The sequence below is a fragment of the Pseudonaja textilis genome, chromosome 5, assembly GCF_049901715.1.
Source record: "Pseudonaja textilis isolate UNSWEBS1 chromosome 5, rPseTex1.2, whole genome shotgun sequence".
NCBI lineage: Eukaryota > Metazoa > Chordata > Lepidosauria > Squamata > Elapidae > Pseudonaja > Pseudonaja textilis.
The window spans coordinates 62,228,323-62,249,025 of NC_141994.1; the positions used below are offsets into that span (position 1 = coordinate 62,228,323).

The following is a 20,703-nucleotide window of genomic DNA, read 5'->3' on the forward strand; positions in this document are numbered from 1 at the left end:
GCAAAAATGAAAGTAGTGACTATTGAACCAAGTATCCAGATAGATAGTGGGGTGCTTTTTATCAGACGTATACCAGCAGATAGCCATCCATTTGGGATGTTTTAAGTTGGACCACTGTATTGAGCAAGAGGTTAGAATCAAGGACCCTTCCTCTATTCTGCTCCTTGTAGTATCCCTTAAGGCCTAAGTGTTCTTCCTTCCTTGACTAGAGTTGTGTGTCTTCCCAAAAAGCAACTTGAATATCAAGTCTCACAGTTTCCAACACAAAATCTATATCCAAAGGCTTGCCAACCCTTTATATCCATATAGTATGCTGTTGATCCATATAGTGTGCTGCTGATCTAGTCTTTATCTCTTTTGGGGCGAGGTCTACTGATAACCATTCTGATCTGGAAACCACAAGGTATTTATTATTATAGCAATAACAACAGCACTGAAAACTTATATATCACTCTATAGTGCTTTTACAGCACTCTCTGAGAGGTTTACAATATTGCTCCAACTATCTGGACCTTCATTTTACCAACCCTGGAATGATAGAAGGCTGAATCAACCTTGAGTCTTCAGGATCGAATTCCAGACTGTGGGCAGAGTTAGCCTGCAATACTACCAGGGCTCCTATTATAGGCTTTTAATATATCTATTCTACATATGTGGTTTTTGAAATTATTCATAGCTAATATGATTTTTATCATCTGGAAACAGAAGAACCACTAAAGTAACCAAAGAATTTTATTAAAGGTTAGCACTCTTAGAAGAATACATTCCAAATTCTTGAATGAGAATCCTACATAGAGTTAACTACAAAAACATACAACTCCACCAAAGCTTTAATGCATCATGTCTGGAACCAAAGAAAGAATTGAGTATAATACAAGCATACACACAGATTATTAAACCCCTCCCTGCCCAAATGTTAAAAAAATATTCTGCTTTTTCAAACGGGAGACATTAACTTGAAATGGTTTCAGAAGAAATATAACACAAATTAAATTACGGGTCATTTTTCTAAAGTGATCTCATCAGAGAAGTACTGTAGTATATGCTTATAAAAATAATCGTATCATATTCAATTTAGGCAGAAAAAAAGTTTATAAAGATTGCATGGAGAGGCTGATCCCAAAAGAAATGGCAACATAATCAACACCAACAGTCCACTGTGTACTCCCTTCTTTTTCAGGACTTTTAGTATTCAATGCTGAAAGGATATTCCTTGTGACTGATACACCTGAAGAGAGAGAGAATTGGACACTGGAATTAAATGGCACTTAAGGCTGCCTTGGGAGGGCAGGCCAAGCAAGAATTGTATGCTAATACCCTAAACTTCAAAAGTCCGTGATATCATCTAGCATGAATTAGCACAAATTGTGATCATCAAGCATATATAGCCTCGTCTAACACTCATAAGAGTTTCTTCATTTGGTATGTTTAATTTTTTAAAACTACAAAGGCAGATCCTCTGTTTTAGAAACGTGGCTGGATTAATATCAAACATAATAAATTTGTATTTTAATGTTGGCAATTGCTATTCAGCAAATAAAATTGGGACTTAGAAAGCATTAATTATAGGCTGGTCAACCCATAGGCAAGCCATTGGCGAACACTCAATATGTCTGTTGAACACTGAACACTCACAACTTTAAAAGCATTACACGACCCTACAATTATCTCTCTGACCCTTCCCCAACCTGGTGTCCTTCACATATTTTGGACCATATGCCATACCGGCTGGAAATTCAGAGATTTAGTCCAGCATACAACATAGGGTTGACAAAATGTTATTTTATCATCAGAAGCATATATAAAGCCAAGCAAAAACAACAACAGCAGTAAAGTTGAGTGTACAGGAAGCCCTCAACTTATGTCCACAACTTGGACCAGAACTTCTGTTGCTAAGCAAGATGGTGTTGTGGCCTGCCGGTGTCTGACAGAGCTGGCGGCACAGTTGGACAGTAGTGAGGAGGTTGGGGAGGAACCTGGGCAGGGGTGGGATTCTACCGGTTCTGTCCGACTCTGTAGAACCAGTAGCTCTGAAGAGCAACAGACATAGAACCAGTTCTATGTCTGCTGCTGTTTTGGCCCATCTGCCCGCCCGGGCTCTTACCTGTCCTTTATTTCCTGCCTTTTCAACCTCAGCTGCTTTGTGTGGCACAGCTGTAGTTGAAAAAGCAGGAAAAAAAAATGCTTTTTCAACCGCTGCACACCTGCGCAGTGCTGCTCAGCTGTCCAGGCAGCAAGCTGACGATGATTCATACATGCGCAAATCGAAAAATCACCGAACTGGTAGTTACACTGGTCAGATCCCACCCCTGCACCTAGGCCAGTCCTGGAGGCTGAGGAGGGTTCGGACGAGGTCTCTGCATCGGAGGCAGGGATGGGGCCAGGACAGGCTGGCCATCATCAGCTGCCTTCAGACTCAGACAGCAGTAAGGCAGGGGAGTTACTGGAAACGTGTCATCAGTCATGAGTCCCTTCATGCCTACAAGAGAACTAAGTCCAGTCCACCTTGAATTCCTTAACCCTTATCTACAGCCAATTTGCTTTGACTGTTACTAGTTCAGATTCTTGTTAAGCTTGTAATAAATCTTTATACCCATTTGAACTGCCTGGATCAACTGATTTCCCTGGCACTTGACAGTGCTGTTGTAACTCTAAATCGGGGTCCCCAAACTAGGCAACTTTAACACTTGTGGACTTCAACCCCCAGAATTCTCCAGACAGCTTAGCTTTGTTTGGATTTGTTAAATCAAAGAAATGACATGGTGGCTCAGTGTAACATGGGAATCCAGCTAAGAAGCCTTGTTTCTAATAAAATGGATTAGGTTGAACCTATTGTTTATAGTGAGAAAAGTGTTTATTTAGTATAACTAATCATTTACCACGTACCATGTTATGGTTTGATCCATGGTTAACCTGGAATTCCCCTTCAATTAAAAAAATAATGTTGTGGAACTACATTACTTTAGATCAATTCAAATTTCAAAAATGATCATAAAAATACCAGCAAAACTAATCCCAAAAACAGTAATCCATTTCATTTTGTTTTGAGATACTTTAAATATCTGAAGCATGTATAATTTTATAGGAAAAAGATTCATACAAAACCTGAGTTCTACTTGCTTTATGAATTCAGCTTCCCATAAAAATCATACAAGGGTTTTTACAGGCTGTTGCCCAAGAAAGCATAATAGCTCTAATTAGTACTGAATTGGACAACACTCCCAACATTTTCTCCAAATCATACTTACGAAGTCATTGCACATGCTCTCCAGTTCCTGTTGAAACTGAGGATGGTTTCCATGTCCTGCTTAGACAAGTCAAAGTCAAATACCTAGCAGGCAGGGAAAAAAAATAACGGTAAGAAATTCTAAGAACTCCCAAACCATAATTCTGTGGAATATGCTTGAGGAACCTTTAACATTGGGTGTCATATACTATATATCTTCAACTACAGCATTTATGAATCTGGTTTAGTACAAAGAATTATTGCCTAAAATTCCTGAAGGTCTAAGAAAGTACCTCCCGGTTTTTCATTTATATTTATGAAGGAATTGATTTTCCTCCATTGCCAAGTACGGTTCAATGCCATTCTGTGCCTGGTTCTGCTACCTACAGAAATATTTCAGCAGCGCAGATTTGTATCGATCTGTCTATAATCCTCTGCTTCTTGAAAGCAGTAAAATTAAAAATAAACAGAACACTTCTCAATTTGCCCTGATCAAAACAAGCAGGCTACCAAAAATAAGGATGACATTAGACACAATCCATTCCCAGCACTTACAAAGTTAGTTTATAGTTGCTTTGGGCAATTATTTGACAACTCTGTTGAACATTCATAGCAGAGTCCATTGATATTATTTGACCTGAGCAACAAGAATATATTGTGGTTTTTTTTAATAGTGATCTCAAAGCACAAAGCATAATTAGAATAATTATACACTTGCCGGTTACCGCTCAAGTTGGTGTTCCTTCTTCCCCAAAGACTGTAATTTTGGAACAAGTGAGCCACGGAAATTATAATTTTCTATTCTATTCTATTCTATTCTATTCTATTCTATTCTATTCTATTCTATTCTATTCTATTCTATTCTATTGTCAGAATAACATTTCACAAAACAGATCCTTTATAGCGGGAATTGAGCTGCCAAAATTGATGGTATCCTGAGGATTACAAAAATGTAGGGATGGCCCTAAGTAGTCCCTTAGATAGCATAAATCAGTGTTTCTCAACCTTGTGACTTTAAGATCTGTGGATTCTAACTCCCAGATTTCTCCAGCCAGTGCTGGCTGGAGAATTCTGGGAATTGAAGCCCACAGATCTTAAAGTCACCAAGGTTGAGAAACTTTGGCATAGGCAACTGATGTGTTATCCAACCAGTCCAGAAGAAAGATAAAAGAGAAATGAATGCGATTAATCTCTACATTAGCCGTTTTCCATCAAGTCCTACAATGCCCAATAGTTGAGTGCACATGTAATGGTTACATTCTTTTTTGCTGATCACTATGAACACCCATGCAGATAATTCTTTGCCTATCAGCCTACCTGATCTTTACTGGGAAATGCAATAACTGCCAGATACACAAAGAGTCCCAAAGCAATCATAAACAGCTACAGCTGAGTTGGGAAACATTTGCCTGTTCAGACATGTCTTCTATAACTTCAATCCACTCCAGCCGCCGATCAAGAAAAATAGGAACTGTATCAAACAATGCTAGCAGGGCTCAGGAGTCTTATAATTCATTCAAAGCTATCTTTCAGTAATATCCATCATCTCACAATTGGGGTGAGCTGTTTCGTTCTTGGGAACAAATGGAGGGTCTTCAAGCCGAATCTTATTCATATTTTCTCACTTTTTGTCAACTTGTGTAGACAAATTAACTTCAGAAGAGGAAAGCTGAGAGTAATTGCATTCATGTATTCTAATGCCTCATTTATTTTCACTCCCTAGTTTATTAAATAAGTCTCAATAATGATTCATTTGATGTACTACTAAACCATTAATCTAATAAAACACATTACAGCTTAGTATGAACCCAGCCAGGCTTTATTATGATGTTAAACTTCTTCCAAAGCATCTGTTTGGATGAGAAGTTGTTTTTTCTCTGAGTCTTGGGGTCTTTCCAACTTCTGCTATTAAATCCTATTACAGTTAGGCCTTGAGTGATGACTAAAACTGAGCCCAAAATTTCTGTTGCTAAGTGAGACAGTTGTGAAGTGTATTTTGCCCTGTTTTATGACCTTTCTTGCCATAATTGTTAAGTGAATCACTGCAGTTATTAGTGATATGGTTATTAAGTGAATTTGGCTTCCCTATCACATGATCCCAGGATACTGCAAATGCCATAAATATGAATTAATTGCCAAGCGTCTGAATTTTGAGCAATGGTTGTAAGTGTGAAAACTGATCATCAGTCATTTTTTTTCAGTGTTGGTCTAACTTTGAAGGGTCACTAAATGAATAGCTGTAAATCAAAGACTTCCTGTAAACTGCAGGAGTCAGACGAGAAAACATCATAAAATATATGCTCTTCCATCTGTTGGAAGAATCTAAAGCAGGTGTGTCAAACTCAAGGCCCATGGGCCGGACCTGCCCCGCAGGGTGCATAGATTTGGTCTGTAGACCCACCCTGGAAACAGTGGGGGACCGGCCCGCAGTGCCTCTGCCAGCGAAAACAGGCTCCCGAGCTCCATTTCCAGCTGTAATGGCTTCTTGCAACCCTCTGCCAGCAAAAACAGCTCAGTATTTGCTGGCAGAGGGTTGCAGGAGGCCGTTGTAGCCGGAAACAGAGCTCAGGAGCCTGTTTTTGCTGGCAGAGCACTTGGGCTGCCATAGGTGCCCCGACATGAGTGACATTGAGCAGGCCATGCCCACTCCAGCCACACACACCCAGCCCCCACCCCCACCCCAAAGTCAAACAACCCTGATGCAGCCTTCAATAAAATCGAGTTTGACGCCCCTGATCTAAAGCATCAAATTTGGAATCTTATAATAAACAGAAAAATCTCCATTTAATGGATAACATAGACCATGTGAGAGCCATGATGATGTATTTATTTATTAAATTTATAAGCCATCCATTTCACTGTCGAGTAACTCTGGGTGGCGTAGAATAAAACAATTAGAGTGTTAAAAGAAGGAAGCCCAAGTTCTAATAATCTCTTAGACAGGGAAGCAAGTCAGGCGTTTGCTGAATTTTGCTTTAGTTAAACCACAAGAGTGACCCACAACTATCTTTAGCCAGGAGTATAATTGCAACTAACCCTTTTTTTTAGTGTCTAAAGCAGTATTATATTTATATTTATATCATATCATATCATCCTTAAGATTTGGAGACACTGGGAGGTAAAAAAATATCCATCTACTAACCCAGACTACACCAATCACATATATTAGTCCACAACTTCCAGGAATACACAACTTCCATCCTAATAACATAACGTAACGTAACGTAACACAACACAACACAATATATAATAAACATCTCCTTATCCTAGGTTCTTGGGAAACACCCTATAGATAAAAATGCCAAATCCAATCTAAACATCTGGCTGACTGTGTGACCAACCACAATATGCTATGTAGGAATCAACTAATCCAGAAGCGGGCATTATTTTTACCTTGAAGTTTTCTTCAATCCGCGATGGAGTGATGGACTTGGGAATCACAACTGTATTTCTCTGGATATGAAACCGGATCAAGACCTGAGAGCCAAGACCAGGCCAAACCAAGTAAGGATTACTCATTGGAAAATGTATATCCTACCCCCACTCAACTCATGTATGTATATGATCGTGCTGACATGCAAACTCTTCCAAGAGCTCACACGCCCCCCTCAGCAAAATGGATCATTCTTTTCTACACTGTTTGGTATCTTGGTTAGTACAGTCTACCTACGAGTTATATTTAACTCCTTAGGCCCCCAACCTTTTAGGCACCAGGGACTGGTTCCATGGAAAGAGGTTTTCCACAGACCAGAGGGCGTGATTTTTGTATGCTGCCTGCATCCCACAGATGGGGCTTTGTTTGCGTGGCCCAGTTCTGGCATGCTGTGGCCCAGTGCCAGTCCATGGACTGGGTTGGGGATCCCTATCTTAGAGAACCTGTCCTTCCAATAACCACTTGATATACGATATTTCCTACTTAACTGCACACATACCCACCTGAGCTGCAGTTTTATTATGTTTAGCTGCAATCTCTTTAATTTTTGGATCATCCAGGACTGAAGGATCTTCAGGCTTGGCCCTAGCATTTAAAGAAACCAAGGGTAGCAAATAATTAATAATAACACTAAGAAAATTTACATTTCACAGGAATAAAAGAACTGCTATCCAGCTGCAAGGCTAACTAGCTAGAATGGAAAATTACACATCATTACGGTATCTTGTAACATTTTCCCAAATCATCTTTTCTTCCTAATATATTATTTCATCCTGTATGAATGGCAAAAACGAAGATTTTTTTTTTTTTAGTTCAATGAGATGATAAAAATACGGCTTAACATCTCATTAGCTTGAATGCATCTGGTGATCTTTGGAGAGCTTTCTGGCCCACACATAATATTTAGCTGAATCTTGGCTATTCAATTAAAGCATAATTAATGAAGAACCAGAAATAATTTATGAAACACATTGGGTAAACTCATATAACAGGCTAAGTAAACTAAGTAAGTTGCCTAGAAAAAAATAGGCAGCAAATAAATTTAACAAACAAACAAATAAAAACAAATGCTTATGGTCCCACGTATTTTGTATAAATCCAGTCTATGGGTAGGTTCATCAGGCACATTATAGTTTCCTTAGGTTTAAACTAGGTTTACACAATAAATGCACTTGATGTGATTTTAGGTATCACATGTTGTATGAATCTAAATTTCTAACTTTTCTCTCTGTATCAAATCTGTCACTACCTTACATGTAACCTGTTACTTGCATTATCTTACACGTTTCCCTAATAACTACTACTGCTTCTGTTATTCGCTGTTATATTACATTATGGTCACCATTAATAATCGTTCTAATTATTTTTTCTAATGTATCCATATTCCTCTTACTAATCACAAATACAATTTTTGTAGAGAAAATAAAAAATGATTAAACCCATTAATCTGAAGATAGCTACATTATAACTGGCAAAAATATCTCTCTTAATGCCTCTAGCTTTCCACAAGTAGATGTAGTGAGGAGAATCCATTTTCTTTCATCTGTTCAACTATGTGTCCATCATCTTTTTTTTGACAGATTATGATGGCTGGGAATGTTTGGCCTTGATTCAGAAATACCTGGAGAATGATGTTTCTCCATTTTGCTTTATAATTTGGGATTAGCCCACTTGTTCTGGACCAGAAGATGTTATGCTGTGGATCCTGACAAGCAAGAAATTTCGGCTGGCAGAGAACTTTTTCTACCGTGGCTCTCACCCTTTGGAACATCATGCCCCTTGAGGTGAGATCTGCTCCCACCCTCTTGGCCTGAAAATAGCAATAGCACTAAGACTTATATACCGCTTTACAGCATTTTACAACCCTCTCTAAGCAGTTTACAGAGTCAGCCTATTGCCCCCAACAATCCGGGTCTTCATTTTATCCACCTCGGAAGGATGGAAGGCTGTGTCAACCTTGAACCTGGTGAGATTCGAACTGCCAAATTGCAGCCGGCAGTCAGCAGAAGTAGTCTGCAGTACTGCACTCTAACCATTGTGCCACCGCCTTTGCCAACTGGTTTGATGGCCTGATGGAGGCATCCCAAATTGGAGGTGGTTAGTAGATTAGAAGATCCTACGTCCACCTATTTGTCCCTTTTATCTTATCTCTTGTTAATCTTTAGTGTTTTATTTTTAACGCTGAATGTTTTTAATGCTCTCGTTATATATTGTGTGGCAAATAAATTTGATAAATAAATAAAATAATTTCAGGAGCGTGCATTAGCTCGAGTCATTTCCATGTCCCATTTATGCATTCCAATGTGCGATTAATGATTAGCAAGTCAGATGTTCAAGAACTCTCAGCTCCAGCATTTTTTGCTCAGTGCAAGAGTAAAAGACCGAATGTTCTCACCAGGGTCTATCTGGAGAGCCAAGGGGACTATAGGCTGTGACGGAGATCCCTTTGGACTGACAGTACTCAATCAGCTTTTCCTGAGTAAGATACGGGTGGCATTCAACCTACAACATATACAAAAATAGATGTCAGTATGTTTATTACCCCGAAACAGGTTGAAATTCAAAATGTTTCCCATTAAAAAAAACAAAAATGTTCTGCATTTGGGTCAAGTTTAAGTGTGGACATAGCCAACTTCTTTTCACTGTGGGAAGAGAAAAACCATGTCCCATTTCAAACAGCTCGTTTCTTCAGAAAACACGATTGCCTTTTTAAAAGCTACACTGCCATCCATGTTAGATTTCAATTACAAGCCTTCCCTATATAATTGCATCCCACTGCAGCCCTTACTTAATGGTTAGCAGGATTTTAATGCTGAATTTCCTTACTGCTGCTTAAAAAAAATAAACAGGTAGCTCAATACTTTCCCTTAAAAAAAACCAATAACTTTATTTGTTGGTCTGGCAATTCTACCATGTTACACCATGGTTTGTTTGATTTACAGCTCAGGAGGTTGTGTGACATCAACCATGTCTTGTTTAATCAATAAATCATGATTAAATGTCAGGTTAATGTGATGCTAAATGAAGTCATCCTCTGGCCAAGAGAAATTCCACAATCATATTCATAGCAAGTAGAGAGAGGATTTTTGTCTCACAAAGAAAAATAAATTTGGAAATCCTAACACAAAAGTCAAAAGAATATATAACTTAACTGATAAAATTATGTCATTCATGCACTTTCACCAAGTCTCTGAAAAAAGCAATTGTTCTTGCAGTCTTCATGTGGTGAGTTCTCCACTTGCTTGCAAGTGTACAGAAAGGGAACTATTACTGTACTGTATACGGTCACATGACAGTTTACTTTATTTCTGGCTGAAATGATTATTAAACAGACACCGCTGAAACTTCTCAAAAATTCCTTGTATGAATTCTGATTATTAATCGGGAGGTAGTGATCGATTGGGGTTTGCAAGATACCTTGTTTCAGAAACGCCTAGAAATTCAAAATTTATTTGCAAAAAAGATACAGGAGAAGACGGTGCACAAGCATAATCCGACAGAACAGGCCAACTATATTTAGAATGTCATTTTACTCCAAAGCATCCTTCTCTGTCATCCAATACCTCCTTTCAGAATATATCATAGACTGCAGAAATGCGAAAAGGCAACTGTTAGTTTCTAATCAATTTGAATTTGTGATTGCATATATATAGATAAGTCTGATATTTCAATAGATGTTGATGACGTGCCTTCAAGCCGGTTTTGATTCCTTATGTTCTCAAAGACATTTTAAAAGCAGATCAAGACATAAACATCTTGAGCTCCTCTTGTTCCAATGGTTTTAACTTATCGAGCTGTAAACGTAACTTTTAGATTACTGAAAAATATCTAATTCCAGTGTCTGTCAGATAGGGTATTTTTCTAATGCCATACAAACTGGTAGATTCAATTTTTTACAAGTTCAATGATAATAAACAAACACACCTTGTGGTTAGTATATATCACGCTAAATTTCAATTTGCAATTTCAATCAACAAGATTGCTCTGAAATTCAAATTAGAATGTGAAACCACTTTAAAATGTAGAGATCAGCTGTCAGTATGGGGATTAAAGGGAGAGAGGGTGTAGGACAATTGTACATTCATGATGATGTTACCTTGTTTGGTAATGAAATGTCTGCAAGGAAATCATCAAGTTCAGAGGGCACCAAGGACCCCAGAATTCGACTCTGAGCTACACATATTCTATTGGTATGTTGTTTTTATCCTTCTCTCTCTTTATAAATAACTCTTCATAATCCCCAGACCACTTCCTATGAATTTACCTGGTTATTTGCAGGTTTGTACTTCAATTTGGGCTTCTTCAAGATTCTCTCTATCTGTTCATGGTTGAAGTTGGAAACACCAATTGCCTTCACCAATCCAACATCTACTAGTTCCTCCATTGCCTAAGGACATACCAAAGACCAAATAGGAGTTTAAGCAGTTACATATATCAACACAAAAATCTGTCTGATGTTAGTCTTTTTAGGACTTCTCAAGGTCAGCAAGAGAAGAGGCATTACAAAGAAGTTCACATTCAAAAACATCACTAGTTGCAACCTTTCTGTAATTCTACCACTTACAACATGCACACTTCTGAACATACCAGGCTGATAGTTTTCATTCTTTTTGTATAATAATAATAATAATAGTAATGATACTAATAATAACAACAACAACTGATGTTTTCCAAGCCCTCTCTTAGAGCGCCTGGATCATAATTGCTATAAGCCATGATTGTTCTATAAGTCAAATCTGGTTGAGTTCATACAACATAATTTGAAACTAAAGCACATTTTGTCATAAATGTCTCAATTTTAGGGACTGGCTACAAGAGAGTTTCAGAGGGATAGATGAGGCAGATAAGCAATCCAACTTCCAAAGTTAGAAGAATGGATTATAACTCTGCCAGCAGTTAAGAGCATAAGCATCAGCCAATTCCAGTTATTATATCCTATTTGTTATTTAAATATGCTTCAAACTAGAAGGTGTGCAGCTAATATAAATTTAATTGTACATATGTGACTTTTCAGGATGCTTTCCGTCTCAAAAAAGGAATAAACTAATTGTAAGATGCACTTTTATTGATTTCTACTTTGTATATTCATATGCTTGGTACATTAATACCTTAATTAATACCTTAATCTCTTCCTCTTGAAAGCTTACAATAGCCAAGGAAATCTTAGTCTGCATTTCTAACCAAAAATATTTTTGTATTTTTGGTAAATATCCTCAAAAAAAAAATCAAGAGGGACCCATAATTAAGCAAGTGTCATATTAAAATAAATCACAAATAAAAAAATCTCCATGATATAAAATTTATGTCACAATTTCAACAAATGCCAAGTTATAATATATGCAATATAAAAGTACAAGATATAAAATATCCACATTCAACCCACTGCCTACAGGGAAGAAACATCTTTAATTGAAATTGAACATACCTCCCATGTGTCTAAAATACTTGTGTTACTGGATATCAACATGCCTTTATCATCCATAGGAAACAGATCATCTCCTGCCTGTCAATAAATACCAAGAGCCCAAGTCAGTTTACTTCTAAACTACCAGTAAACAATGCTGAAAGGGTTGCATGACAGGCACAAAGTATCAGGACCATATGTTAAGTTGCAATTCAAAAGGATTTACTGTTCAGCCTATAGACAAGAATCTAGTCAACTAACAGTGAATTCTGAATTGGTGCTACATAAGAATTTACAGAATTTGGTGGGGGCGCTGGACGTGATTGATCATTTGTGACTCTAGACTAATTACTCACTTAACTCTGCCCCCAGGCTCTGCTTCTTTCCTACATTATGTCCCTGATCAGCTGGAGGACCATGCACATCATCAGCCAAGAGTGGTGACATCAAAGTAAACATAATTTCATATTTTTGAAGGTCACGGCTGAACTGCTTCCATTTGCACAATCAAAAATCCTTCACTCTTCCAAGAAATGGTCTGAACTGCCCCACTGGATCCCAGCAATTAAACAGCTGAATTTAGGGTTCTTTGAGAGGTCTAGGTGAGTCTTATCCCCCAGAAGTCTCCTGCTCCTATTTCAACCCTTTTAGGAAAAGTCAGAAAGAGGCCATTTTTAGGGCCTCATCTCAGGGTATCAAGGAACTATAGGTGGTCCACACACTGCTCAACCTGTCCTCGTTTAATGACTACAATTAGATCTGGCAAGTGGAAAGACATATGATTAAGAGAGGCTTACATCATTATTTCCCATTTGGTTATTAAGCAAGACATCACATGACTACGACTTGCAATTTTACCTCCACATCTCTATAACTCTTCTTGTCAGTAGCAAGTTGGGAAGCACAAATGGTGATTGTGTAACTCTGCATTGGTCATAAATATGTGTTGTTGTAACTGCCCAAATAGTGATTGTATGATTGTGGGACACTGCAATAGCTGTGAATGTAAGGATTGGCTACTTTTTTAAAAAAACATTGTTGTAACTTTGAGTGATTGCTAAATGAGGTAGTTGGTAAGCAAGGACTATCTGAAATAGGATGTGCTTGGTTCTGAATTTGGGAAGATGCTTTAAAAAAAATCAAAGCAGTATCCAGTTAATTAAATAATGATTCTCTAAATTCCTGGCAGTAATTTTTCATAGCTTTACCTTGAGATACCGGGGGCTAAACATGGAATGTACTGATTGCAAAGCAGATATTACAATCTATGTTCTCCAAGAGCACATTGTTGTACATTCCCTTCACAAACTAAAAATAGCACTTTCTTATATTCATAAAAAACTATTCAGCCAATTGCTTAAATATAGTTAAAAATGGACTTGAAAATATAGAGTCCAGAGAGGACATCAGCAAAAGGTTTTAGAAGGCAGATTCCATGGTAGTCTCTTCAGATTCTACTGGCACTCCAAAATAAATATATACAATAGTTAACACCACCACACCTTACTAGCTTTTGAATATTTCATCCTGAAATTCTCAAAGGAGCCGTTTTTAATTTTTCTAATAATTAAAAAAATGGATTGTGGCTGTGTAGATGCCATCTAAGTGTTTCACAGGTTTTTACCTTGCTAGCCCCAGGTTTGATCCACCATCCTTCAACCGTAATCACTCAAGGACTGCAAAGTTAATTGTGTTGTAGTCTCCATTAAAAGTACTTTTGATTGGATCCTATGAGCTTGATGTTCTAAATATCGAATGCCAAATTTATGGCCAGAATTAAATCAGAGAAACAAGAAACCTGTTCAAGCAGATTCACTCGAACAATAGAAAAATCCACCCCACAAAAAGTGTTTGATTAGAGCTACTTGTGGAACTGGGTTTTCTCCTCCTGCCCTGTTTTGTAACATGCCTTTTCTTATTACATTCTTACATACTCAGCCTTCTTCACACCCACTCATCTGAATGAGTGGGAATGGAGGTGCTTAGGGTTGGATTTTCACTGCATGTTCCCCCTTCAGCTTTCTGATGCCAATCAGATAGCAAAGGGGAAAGTGTAGGATGGAACGTCAATGCTCTTCTTGTGGACCTCTTGTTCCCAGTTGATTGACCAGGATAAAAGCTGAACAGCTACAGAAATCTGAGAGCTGTAATCTAAACATACTGAAAAGATGGGGAAGCCTACAGTATCCGTGCGTCAGTTTTCCTCCCACCAAAAGGAAGGGGAACCAATATGGAGTACCTTACATCCTATAGGCCAGTGGATAAGGTAGAGGTCAAGATAGTTCAACTTCAAGGCCTTCAGAGTTGCCTGACAGGCACCCTTGACCAAAGACTTCTCATGGAACGTGCACCAAAGCTGTAAGAAAGACACCATATGGAGAAGTTAGTTCCCATGTTCCCTGAATTACACACATGGCTGTCAATGTGTCTATAACAACTCCCCTGAATTATAAGGAATTACTTAAAATACATACTAGATCTTGTGTAAGAAACATGAAAAATCTGGAGGGTAGAAAGTAACTTTCAAGAAAAAGACCAACGTCTTTAAATTATCAGTCCATTCTTCAACTCAAGAATAGATCGGATAGGGGCACTAAATTTAAAGTCAATCCCAGCAGGAGTCTAGAGAGGCTGTAGTTGCTGCCACAATCCATGTTACAAAAAACTGGCCTTGAAAGTAGTTCAAAAACTGTGACCAGTCCAAAAAAAAGCATCAAGGTTATTAACTAGATGGATGGAAAATTTCTTAAGCGTGATTTATACAACCATTTGTAATTTTTATCTTATGTATCTATTTGTATTCTGCCTTTATTATTTTTACAAATAACTCAAGGTGGTGAACATATCCAACACATCTTCCTTCTCCTATTTTCCCCACAACCCTGTTAGGTGAGTTGAGCTTAAGTCAGAACTAGAAGTCGTGGTCTGCCACTTTCTAGCAGGACATTCTATTGTGGACATTCTAGTTCTAATTTTGCATTTTTTATGTAACTTTATCCCTGGAACTAATCAGCATGATCTGACATTAATGATTTTTAATGTCTACAACAGTTATTTATTTATTTAATTTGTATGCTGCTGAATCTTCCTAAACTCTGGGGAGGTTACAAATATCTAGGGTGTTTAAAAACATTCAGAATTAAGGGTTTTCCCCCTCCACCCCCTTAAGATATAAATATATATACCTTGCTGACAATAAAAAGATCCTCACGCTTTACAATCCCAGCCTGGATTGCATCCTGAATACCGCTGCCAACTTCTTCTTCGTTCTGGTATACATAGGCACAATCAATATGGCGGTAGCCTACATCAATCGCCTTCTTCACAGCATCTTTTACTTTTCCTGGTGGAGACTGGACAACAGAAGACTCCTAGTGAACAATCTTATTTGGCTAATTTATCACATAGCAAGCAATTTACCTATGAAAAGTAAGATGATATTAGTTTAATATTTAACCACAGTTGGTTGTTTTGAGCAAGGTCCAAAAATGGTACAATATACAAGTCTTAAGATGGAACCTTTGGCCTGCACCTAAAGCAAAGCCATAAAAAAATCATTTTACAGTATAGGATGATATGTGATTGCACCTAATGCAATCAGCTTGTCTATCATGCTAACAAAGGTAATGCAAAAACACACATCAACCCTGCCTGTTGTCAATTTGGAAATAGAGTTTATTAAGAATAGAAAGTACTTTTTACTTAACCATAGCTAACGAAGACCATGATACAAAATAAGGTTTCCTAATCTAACCATGGTTTCCCATCTTGATTTGCAGCCAACATTTAATCACAATCTGTGATATCTCTAGGCAAGGAAAATGAAAACCGTCACATCTACATAGGCCAACTTTGCAAGTTTCGTTAGTGATAAACTATATTATAAACAAGAATGCCAATGAACAAGTTAGAAGGGATGCTAGCTTTCAAAGGAATACAAAGTCAGAGTGTTGCATTTTAGCTCTTGATTGGATATACTATCTTGGATGGGAGAGCTGTTAATGCTTAACCTCTCCTTTGGTAAACAAGGAATGACTGTCATTTCTGAGTCCCACTTATGATATAATTTATTTGCAATTTTTGACAGAAATACTGATATAATTCAATACTCTGCAATAGCAAACTTGAGAAGAGAGCAAGAAAAAAAAGCTAAGCATCAAGGTTCCTGGAACTTCTTATGTGATAGCCCTGTTGTTTGGGGATAATGGGAAATGTAATACAATACATTTATTCGTTTTTAATTGTTTTAGTCCCACTTTTACCTAACATACCTAACAGTCCTTCTTCCCCTTATTTTCCCCACAACAACCCTGTGAGGTGAATTGGGCCACTAAGCTGATTTTCATGCCTAAGGTGAGACCAGAACTCAGTTTTCTGATTTCTAGACTGGTGCCTTTACCACTAGAACGAACTATCTCTTTTATTTATTTTTGCATACATTTATTAGTTATTAGCTAAAAGGGTATTTCTCAACCCTGGCAACTTCCAGATGCGTGGACTCAAGGCTATTTCTTGACAGGATGAAGGATTTTTGATTGTACAAATGGAAACAATTTGTCTCCCAACCCCTGTTCTGACCTTCTAAAAAAAACAACCACCCTGAAATAATGCTTACTTTGATGTCACCACCCTTTTGCTGATGATGTGCATGGTCCTTGAGTTGATCAGTTCTTTGTGAATGTACTGTTCTGGTTGGGTTATTGTGATATCAGTCCAATGCACCTGGATTCTGTGTTGCTCATTATTGATTTACAACATTTGTGGCAGTGGGAGGTAGAAAAGAGCTACGTTCAACAGCATGCAGCTTGTTCCCAATTAATTAGAACTTGATTACTTTTCTGTGCAAATCAGACCACTGGTGAAACATAGCATGCTGTAATACCTTCAATGTTTCTCAACCTTGGCAATTTTCCAAAGTGTTCAGCATGCTGAGGAATTCTACAACTGTAAAAGAAGTCGTAACCCAAAGGATACCACACACTGCTTATCCTTAGTTAAAACAGAAATTGTTTATATTATTTACACTAAAGATTTATTTATTTCACATGGGAAAATGAGGACATATTCACCCAAAACCAAAAATATTGGAGGATCCCTTGCTGCCTGATATGCTTACATAGTATGGGAGGCTTCAATGCTATTTATTTGCTTATTTATAGGCAGAAATTTAATAGCCTGGGCAAACCAGTGTGCACCTGATGATCCAGAATCCCAACTCCCACTCTGTATGTGTGCAGCTGGCAATTCCAAAAAAAATTGAAACAAAAATATATAGTTTTCTTAATTAGGTCTTCATGTACCATAACCATTTCCCAAGTGATGCACTGGTGGTTTTCTTGTAAAGATAACAAAATGTCAAGGACATTAAAGAAAGCAAATTATCTGAGGCATCTGAGGGTTCCTGGAACAAATTCTTCTGCTCCTAGGGGCAAATAAGCATATTTGATTTAGGTAGCAAGGCTCTTGCAAAGATGAAGCTACAGGCTGCTGTTTTATTAGAAAATAGAATTAACAAAAGGAAACCTTGTTTGGAACAGACAATTTTTATAGCAAAAGCTCCCGTTGAAATGACTCTGTCACTGCTAATTATTGAAAGTAATGTGACCAATGTTATTAACTCTCTTTGCATGGTGGCTTCAGATTACAGATAGTCCCCAATTTAAGACTACAGTTTGGGTTTTACAGATTAGATAGAATTGTTATTAGAGAAATGGCTAGTTTATATTATTATGAAAAAGTAAATAGTTGAAGATAGATGTTAATGCCTTATTTTACTGCACCAAAGGAATCAGAAGTCAATGCCCCCTTTCCCCGCTTGCTTTCCCCCACTATCCACTTCCCCTTTTCCTTCCCTAATGTCCCTAATATTTACTTTTGTACTCTCTTCGTATGTCATATTACAAATTAATAAAAACTATATTTAAAAAAGAGTACAATTGAGACTGAAACCTCCATCATTAAACGATGCAGTTGTTAAAATGCCTGATTTTATGACTTTTGCCATAGTCATTAAGTGAACTCTGCTCCTCCCCTGACTTTATTAGAATGCCTCTGGGGAAGGGGCAATTACATGATCGTGAGACACTGCAACTGTCATAAATACATGCCAGTTGCCAAGCACTTAAATTCTGATCAAATGACAGTGGGATGTTACTACAGTCATAAGTGCAAGGACCAGTCATAAGTCACTTTTTTCAGCACTACTGTAACTTCAACATTTGTTAAATGAATAGTCATGAACTGTATGAAAGGTTATTCAAGAGAAATGAAAGGCCCTGAGGGAACACCTCTAGTGCCTAGATGAGGTCAAGAAACCAGGAATAAACAGCATGATTTAGAGCACTTTTATTCAATCTTGGTAACTTTTTAATGTGTAAATTCCAACTCCCAGAATTCCCCAACAAGGTGCCATCATTTTGGGCACATAAATAGAGGAAGGGCACTCCAATGGAAGCTTCTAATGCAAAAAATGCACTGTTTTAAAAGAATGGGGATTAAATACTTTCTTAACTAAAATAAAAAGAGCCTCTAAATCCTGTAATAGTTGTAATTATTGATAGAAACTTATCTCATAGGATTTTTAAAAGACAATACAACAAAGTCAATGAAGGAACTGGACTGACTAGTATTTATTTTCACAAAAGGGACCAAATGATGTTAATCAGATTAATTTATGAATAAATTATGCAACAAGCAAATATAAAGGATCCTCTACTGGACAAAAAAAAGATACACATCAGAACACCACAATTTTCACTCATATCAGGTTAAGGGTGCAAAGTTGGAAGCCAGAAGAAAAATATTCTTAACTCTTTATATTTTAGCTACTTGACCATGGTGGCCCTTATCTGGCTCAAAAGAACTTACTACCAACAGAAGTAAGAATATCTCCAAAGTCAGAAGAAGTCTCAAGGCCTCGACTTTAAGACTGGTTGTGAAAAATTAGAATTTGAATAAGAGAGTTGGAAGGGACCTTGGAGGTCTTCTAGTCCAATCCCCTGCCTAGGCAGGAAACCCTATACTATTTCAGACAAATGGTTGTCCAATCTCTTCTTAAAAGCTTCCAGTGTTGGAGCATTCACAGCTTCTGGAGGCAAGTTGTTCCACTGATTAATTGTTCTGTCAGGAAATTTCTTCTTAGTTGTAGATTGCTGCTCTCCTGGACTAGTTTCCATCCATTGCTTCTTGTCCTGCCCTCTGGGTGCTTTGGGGAATAGGTTGACCCCTTCTTTTACGTGGCAGCCCCTGAGATATTGGAACACTACTATCATTCTTTTCATTAAACTGGATATAAATTCCAGGAACCGTTCTTTATATATTTTAGCCTCTGTCCAGTCCCCTAATCATCTTTGTTGCTCTTCTCTGCACTCTTTCTAGACTAGTCTCAATATCTTTTTTTTTTTTTACATCCTGGGGACCAAAATTAAATGCAGTATTCCAAGCGTGGTCTTACCAAGGCATTATAAAGTTATTATTAAACGCTAGTGGTAAGAGAAGAATACTGCCTCCCAAGTGATACCCAGGGAAGCAAGTATATATAATGCAGGAGTGAACCATCAAGCCTTCACATGATTACTAAACTACAATTCCCAGCATCCTTAGCCATAAGCCACATTAGCTCAGACTCCTGGGAGACTTCAGCATCTAAAAAGGGAAAGCCGGTACCCCAAACAAGCAGAGCACTTTCCAGACAACCGTTATGAAATCCGAAGCCCGAGCAACTTTAATTCATTTTATTTAATTTCCGTGTGGGGCCAGTGTCTCCGTTTTCTCGGAAGAAGGTTGGGGTGGGGTGTTTCCTGAAATTTTATTTCGACATCGGGAATTAAAAAGGCCTCCTTCCAGATGCAGAACGGATATATTAGCTAATCGCCGCTTGCCATTTGGGAGAGCTAGGAATCTCTTCCACAAAAGCTTTCTGCAAAACGTAAACGGGAAAAAAAAAAACACCCAAGCCCGCCCCACGGTTTTACGAGAAAGAAACGGGAAGGCCACCAATTCAATTGCAAGCCTGCAAGACGCGTGGCTTATTTTGCAAGCTTTCAATATGTTGTTAAGGCATGTGCAAAAAAAAAAAAAAAGCACAACGAAAGAAACACCCCCCCAACCCCAACCCCTTTCCCCCAAATCCTCCGCTTTGGTACCCTTTGGAGCAAAAAGCCCGCGAACGAAACGGGAAGGAACAAATAAGGGACGAAAGAAGGCGCGCCAACCGATGGCCGTCGCAAAAAGCGCCTCCGGGTTGCAACTGCTTACCTTCCACGTGCCCAGTCCCAAAATGGGCATCTTTGCTTTTGTGTACAGCTCCACATACTTGGCCATGGCAGCTGTCCCGCGAAGCCCAAACCGGAGGCGCCCAAGTGCGGAGAAAGACACAGGCAGGAACAGCCGGTGCAAGCCGCTTTTATATGCGCCAGACCCGCCTCGGCAGGCGGGCGTGAAAAGGAGGGGTTTTCCCCCCCACAAACCGGGATCTTTTAATACCTCCTGGGACGGTTACCCGCTGCCAGATCTTATCTTGGGGGAGTGGGGGGGGAGAGTCAGCGCAGGCAGGGAAGCGGGCAATGATGGGCTATGTAATCCCTGCAGAAATATATGTGAGGCGACAGAAATGGCACTTATGGGCATTTATAATGTGCC

At 38.4% G+C, this 20,703-nt stretch overlaps 1 protein-coding gene across 1 annotated transcript; it reads right to left on the reverse strand.

The window, feature by feature from the left end:
- Positions 1 to 717: 717 nt before the first annotated feature.
- Positions 718 to 20,703, reverse strand: LOC113445954 (aldo-keto reductase family 1 member B1-like). The gene is made up of 10 exons (XM_026715397.2): positions 20,320 to 20,703; positions 15,249 to 15,416; positions 14,303 to 14,419; positions 12,085 to 12,162; positions 10,924 to 11,046; positions 9,055 to 9,161; positions 7,163 to 7,244; positions 6,620 to 6,703; positions 3,249 to 3,331; positions 718 to 1,228 (listed from the first exon to the last, which is right to left on the reverse strand). Exons 1-10 carry the CDS (start codon positions 20,383 to 20,385, stop codon positions 1,186 to 1,188), a joined length of 951 nt encoding a protein of 316 aa, XP_026571182.2. The 5' UTR covers positions 20,386 to 20,703; the 3' UTR covers positions 718 to 1,185.